Source organism: Hordeum vulgare, chromosome 6H (genome assembly GCF_904849725.1).
Source record: "Hordeum vulgare subsp. vulgare chromosome 6H, MorexV3_pseudomolecules_assembly, whole genome shotgun sequence".
NCBI lineage: Eukaryota > Viridiplantae > Streptophyta > Magnoliopsida > Poales > Poaceae > Hordeum > Hordeum vulgare.
Genome location: NC_058523.1, coordinates 185,687,710 through 185,693,142, shown reverse-complemented (window position 1 = coordinate 185,693,142; position 5,433 = coordinate 185,687,710). Strand labels below are relative to the sequence as shown.

Here is a 5,433-nt window from a genome sequence, read left to right as displayed (position 1 = left end):
TAGCCTGAGATAGCAAGGATGGACGCCGTTCTTTTATCGTTTGTTTTCGTCCGTAGTTGGACCCTGCTCTTCTTCATGATGTTGATTATGTTGTTGTATTCATGTGATCTTGATCTAGCTTGTGGCGAGTGTAAGTCAACTCCTTATACCCGTTTATTCAGTACATGTACTTGTAATGATATCCATTCTTGCGAAATTACAAGATGTGTTTCTATCCCTGTCGAGGCCCTCGCGCCAAATTAAGGATATGATCACATCTTGGGCGTTACAAGTTTACCCAATTCCATCGTGAAATTCGTGATTGGCACACTCATTTGGAGCTTCAAAATGACTTGGTTGAGAACATGTGGAATCGCATTGGCAACCAATAGATGTATTGGTTCATTATGTTTATTCAAGACAATTTCGATTTGATGTAAAACTATTTTATTCGAGACAATTTTGATTGTGTTGTAAAACTACTTTTTAGACAATTTGGACATGCAAACATTGATAAATATGAATATATGAGCATATTGGTCGTGGCGGAGAGGATGCGACCAAAGGATGCATCAATGCGTTGGGCGCACGGCCATCGCATCCCAGAAAAGGCTCGGACATGACCCCATTGCCCGCTCCAAATGAACAGAATCAGGGCCAAACGGACGTCCAGATGGAATCGCGTGTTGGAGTTGTCCTCAGTGCATCAAACACATAACAATGGCACTGTACTACACACAAGTAAGAAGTATCAAAGTCAGCTCAGCATCAGCCCAAAACATTCAAGGGGCAATAGTTTGGGCTCCTTTTGGGCCAGACCACTCTAACCTACCTAACGTATCGTCTCAAGCTTGGAGCAAAACACGGAGGCTTTATAACCAATGCCTTATTAGACAAAAAAATGTTAACCAGTGTCATAAGCACCAGTTTACTGGCCGAAAGGAAGTTCATAAAAAATGAAAAATGCTCAAGAACTTTGATTTTTTTTCTTCGTTTGCAAATTTGGGAGAAGTTCAAACAGTTTCAAAGACATTCATGCATTTTAAAAAGAAGAAGCGAGAAAACGAAAAAATCTAGCCAACACAGAGACACTTAAAACCGCTGAAAAACCCTGGCTAGAAGCTTCAAGAAATTGGAGAACCCTGCTACGGCGCGTTATGTTTGCCAGACCATTAGGCCTCTCCCAATGCATTGGTGCTTAGATGAGGTGCTAAATATATTAAAAATCTTAGCAACTAGTCTCTCCAATGCATAGGTGCTTAGCTTTTGTTGGTAAGCTTTTCTTATGGAATTCTTTAATAATTAAACTTCTTCATGCATTGGTTGGTAGTGTTTTTATATAGGTTCACGCGCTTAGCACCGTTTCTTTCTGGGGTCACCATAATGCTCTCTCTCCTCTTTAATTGTTTTGCCACATCATTGTTTTTCCTATGTGACACACTTAGCACCGATGCACTGGGAAGGGCTTAGTTTCCAACAGGGGTGTGCGTTAGTTCCAAATATGCGCTTAAGGCGTCAAATTGGGTTTGGGCAGATCACTATGCACTGCTAGCGGAATTACTAGCTATCTGCCGTTGGCTTTGATTTGCAACGAAAGCACAATCACCGGTGGAAAGAAAAGTTAAGAGTATAGGGAGTACAAGCGAACCAATGTATGGTTAGATGGTCAAAGGGACCGTGGTATCCCGAGTCCATCAGTGTTCAAATTCTGGTGTTTGTATTTATTTCTAAATTTATTTTAGGATTTTGGACGATACGCATTCAGTGAGAGGAGATATTTTTGTTAATGACGAGGTGCTTACGGTGTGGCTCGCGGGTAATATATATATGGGAAATCATTCTAAACAGTCGAATGTAAGGAGTCTCGCGCGCAACCGTGTTCTTAGTTCGACACATGTCCTGTAAACCCACCTACCGCTTCATCTTTTTTCCTTATCCTTTCCTTTCATGAGCTTCTCCGATCATCCATTTTTTCCAAATCGTGGCTTCATCCTGCTCTGTTCTATTTCTTCCGCCCTCTTGGGCTACTCCGGCGATGCTGCGACGACGCCGTCGTGCCGCGAGCCGGTGCCGTGACGACGTCGTTGTGCTGCGTCAACGTCTTCGTGCTTCGAGGCGGTGCTGCGACGACGTCGTCGTGCTGCCAGCCGGTGTTGTGACGGTGTCACCGTGTTTCGAGGTGATGCTGCGACGGCGTCGTCGTGCTGCGAGTCGATGCTGCGATGATATCGCCGTGCTTTGAGGCGGTGCTGCGACGGTGGCATTGTGCTTTGAGGTGGTGCTGCGACGGCGTTGCCGTGCTGCGAGCCGGTGCTGCGTGTCGTGGCGGATCACGAGCACCTATGGGACCTGGAGTCGTCCCTTGTGGTTCGGTGGGGGAGACGGATGCACCGAGAGCACACCAAACGGTCGGGGCCGATTTTTACCCACGTTCGGACCGCTATCGAAGTGTAATACCCTACTCCTACTATATGTGTTTATTCCATGAAAGGTGATGAACTGTTAGCTGCGTCCTAACTGAATGACTGTCCTTCCCCTCGTGCATGCCCAGGACCTTCTTTTATAGGTCTAAGGGGTCACCAACAGTGGCATCACAAGGTTCTTACGGGGTGCACAGTGAAACAATGCACCCACGAGATGTTTAGTGAATTACACTGTTCCTGACGTCTTAGCAGACCCATTTAATGCTTCGTCAGGTGCCCCAGAGATGAGACAGGGGCGCGTCCCTTCGGCACTGTACTCCCCAGATACCGCTCGACACGCGTCGTGCCAACCGACACGTATTGAGTGGCGAGGGGCAGCTGGCCGCTGTGCTGTCACAGGGGTGCGCCGGGATCCTGCCGGGGACGAGCCGGATTGGAGTGTTGCCAACCCTCCCGGCAAGGCCCTTGCCGGGGCTTCGGTGGTCTCCCTCGGCAAAAGGGGCTTGTGGGGGGTGGCGTTTTCGGTCTTCTGGCTCGTGGCTTTGGGTGCCTCTCTGACAATCTCTCGTGAGCTCCGGTGAGACTTACCACGGATGGGGGCTTTAACTGTCCGTGCACCAATACGAGGTATCAAAGGCCTAAACTTTAATGCACCGACATTTCGACGACGTCGTCGTGCTGTGAGCCGATGCTGCGACGGCGTTATGCGAATTGGGCTATCAATGCTGCAACGAGGTCTGTCATGTTTCGAGCATCTGACGACCAAAAAGCTAAGCATGTAACGGCTGTCAACACGGATGCTCTTTCGCCAAGGACAACCGGATGACGCCCTATAGATATATAGCATTTCCGGAGCAGGTGAAGTATACCTATCCCATGCAACATTCCAACGGCAACGAGTCAATCATCGCAACCGCAAGCCATGACATGACCACAAATTGCATCTCTCTCTAAGAAAAAAAAGACCACGAATTGCACCGTGCGGTAGCGCGCCGTAATTATCCTATAGAGTACATCTGTCGTGAGACGTCCGCGTCGCGCCAAACCAAGCCAAGCTCACTCTACTATACAAACTCCAGCGGCGTTGCGTGCTTCGAGCAGCCAGCGGGTCGCATAGGTTGACAACGAGAAAGTCCACGGCGTTCATCCATCGTCCTCCATGGGGCCGCAGCACTTCCTCGTCGTCGCGTTCCCGGGCCAGGGCCACATCAACCCGGCGCGCGCTCTGGCGGAACGGCTCTCGCGGGCCGCACCGGGCGCGCGGGTCACGCTCTCGGCCGCCGTGTCCGCGCACCGTCGCATGTTTCCCTCGCTCGCGTCCCCCGACGACGAGGTCCACGACGGTGCTATCTCCTACATCCCGTACTCGGACGGCTTCGACCACGGCTTCAGCCTCTTTGCCGGCGACGGGGACGAAGTGAAGAGATACGCGGAGGTGTTCGGCCGAGTAGGCCGCGAGACCTTCTCGGCGGTGGTGGACCGCCTCGCGGCGCGGGGCCGTCCCGTCACGTGCGTCGTGTACGCCATGCTCATGTGGTGGGCCGCCGAGGTCGCCCGTGAGCGCGGCGTGCCCCGGGCGCTCTACTGGATCCAGCCGGCCACGATGCTGGCCGTGTACTACCACTACTTCAATGGGTACGAGAGGCTCGTGACGGAGCACGCTGCCGAGCCGGGGTTCACGCTGTCTATGCCGGGCCTCCCACCGCTGGCGATCCGTGACCTCCCGAGCTTCTTCACCAACTTTACAGACGGCAGGATAGTCGCGGCGTTCGGGGACATCCGCAGGACGTTCCAGCAGCTGGACCTGGACGTCGACGGTAGCAGCAGAACCGGAGGAAGGCAAGCCATGGTGCTAGTGAATACCGTCGAAGAATTAGAGGCCGGTGCTCTCGCGTCTGTCCCTGAATTGGACGTGTTCCCCGTCGGGCCAGCCGTGGTGTCGCTCTTCGCTGAGGGCGCCGGCGGCGCGAGTGGCACTGCCACCGCAGTAGGAGATCTGTTTGAACACGACGAAAAGGCTTACATGGAGTGGCTGGACACAAAGCCAGCACGGTCGGTGGTGTACGTGTCGTTCGGGAGCATGTCGGCGGTGAGCAAGCGACAGAAGGACGAGTTGAAGCGGGGCCTCGCCGCGAGCGGCTGGCCGTACCTGTGGGTGGTGCGGAAGAACAACCGAGACGATGGCTTCGACGATGTCGGCGGCGTGCAGGGCATGGTGGTTGGGTGGTGCGATCAGGTGCAGGTGCTGTCGCATCCGGCCGTCGGGTGCTTTGTGACGCACTGCGGCTGGAACTCGACGCTGGAGAGCGTGGCGTGCGGCGTATCGGTGGTCGCCGTGCCGCAGTGGTCCGACCAGGACACGAACGCGCGCCTGGTCGTTCAGTGGGGCATCGGCGTGCGCTCCACGACCGACGCTGATAGGGTGCTGAAAGCAGAGGAGCTCGCGAGGTGCGTGGAGATCATCATGGGTGACACGGAGGAGGGCGCAGCCATACGGGCGAGCTCGGCTTCATGGAAGGCGAAGTTGCAGGAAGCAATCGCGGACGGAGGCTCATCCGGTCGTAATCTCAGGACTTTCCTCGACCAATTTCCGAATGATGCTTAGATGCAATTATGTTCTGCGTCCTCGGTTCTTATATATCTAAACTGGTATAAATAAAGTGCATTTCTTCCATGCGTGGCTAACCCACACTTAGCGGAATTGCTACCACATGTGAAAACATGGTTAATAGTATAACCAACTCCTGGCTACTCCAGTTAGCGGAGTATGTTTTCAAGTAGATGCATCTAAGTATGGCTGCATATCTTGGCTGGATGCATTCAAGATTGTATGTTTCTAAAAATATTTTGAGGAAATAAATAGTTGGATAAATAATTTTGAATGCTGATAACGCCCACACGTGTGGTGGTAGCAACGTCCCCCCACACGCAACACATAGAATGCGTTACGTCACCGCATCCATGCATGTGGAAATCTTTTTAAATTTTCAGCTTTTGAAATGTTTTATCTCTTAAATGAAAAATCTGATTG

At 52.1% G+C, this 5,433-nt stretch overlaps 1 protein-coding gene across 1 annotated transcript; it reads left to right on the top strand.

Annotated features, from left to right (window-relative positions):
• Nucleotides 1–3,307: 3,307 nt before the first annotated feature.
• On the top strand, nt 3,308–5,206 carry LOC123403525 (cyanidin 3-O-rutinoside 5-O-glucosyltransferase-like). Its single transcript, XM_045097456.1, has one exon. The coding sequence runs from the start codon at nt 3,562–3,564 to the stop codon at nt 5,005–5,007; it is 1,446 nt and encodes a 481-aa protein (XP_044953391.1). The 5' UTR covers nt 3,308–3,561; the 3' UTR covers nt 5,008–5,206.
• The last annotated feature ends 227 nt before the right edge of the window (nt 5,207–5,433 follow it).

Excerpts from the sequence above, each read along its gene's own strand:
- LOC123403525 (XM_045097456.1), top strand. The coding sequence starts at position 3,562 with ATGGGGCCGCAGCACTTCCTCGTCGTCGCGTTCCCGGGCCAGGGCCAC.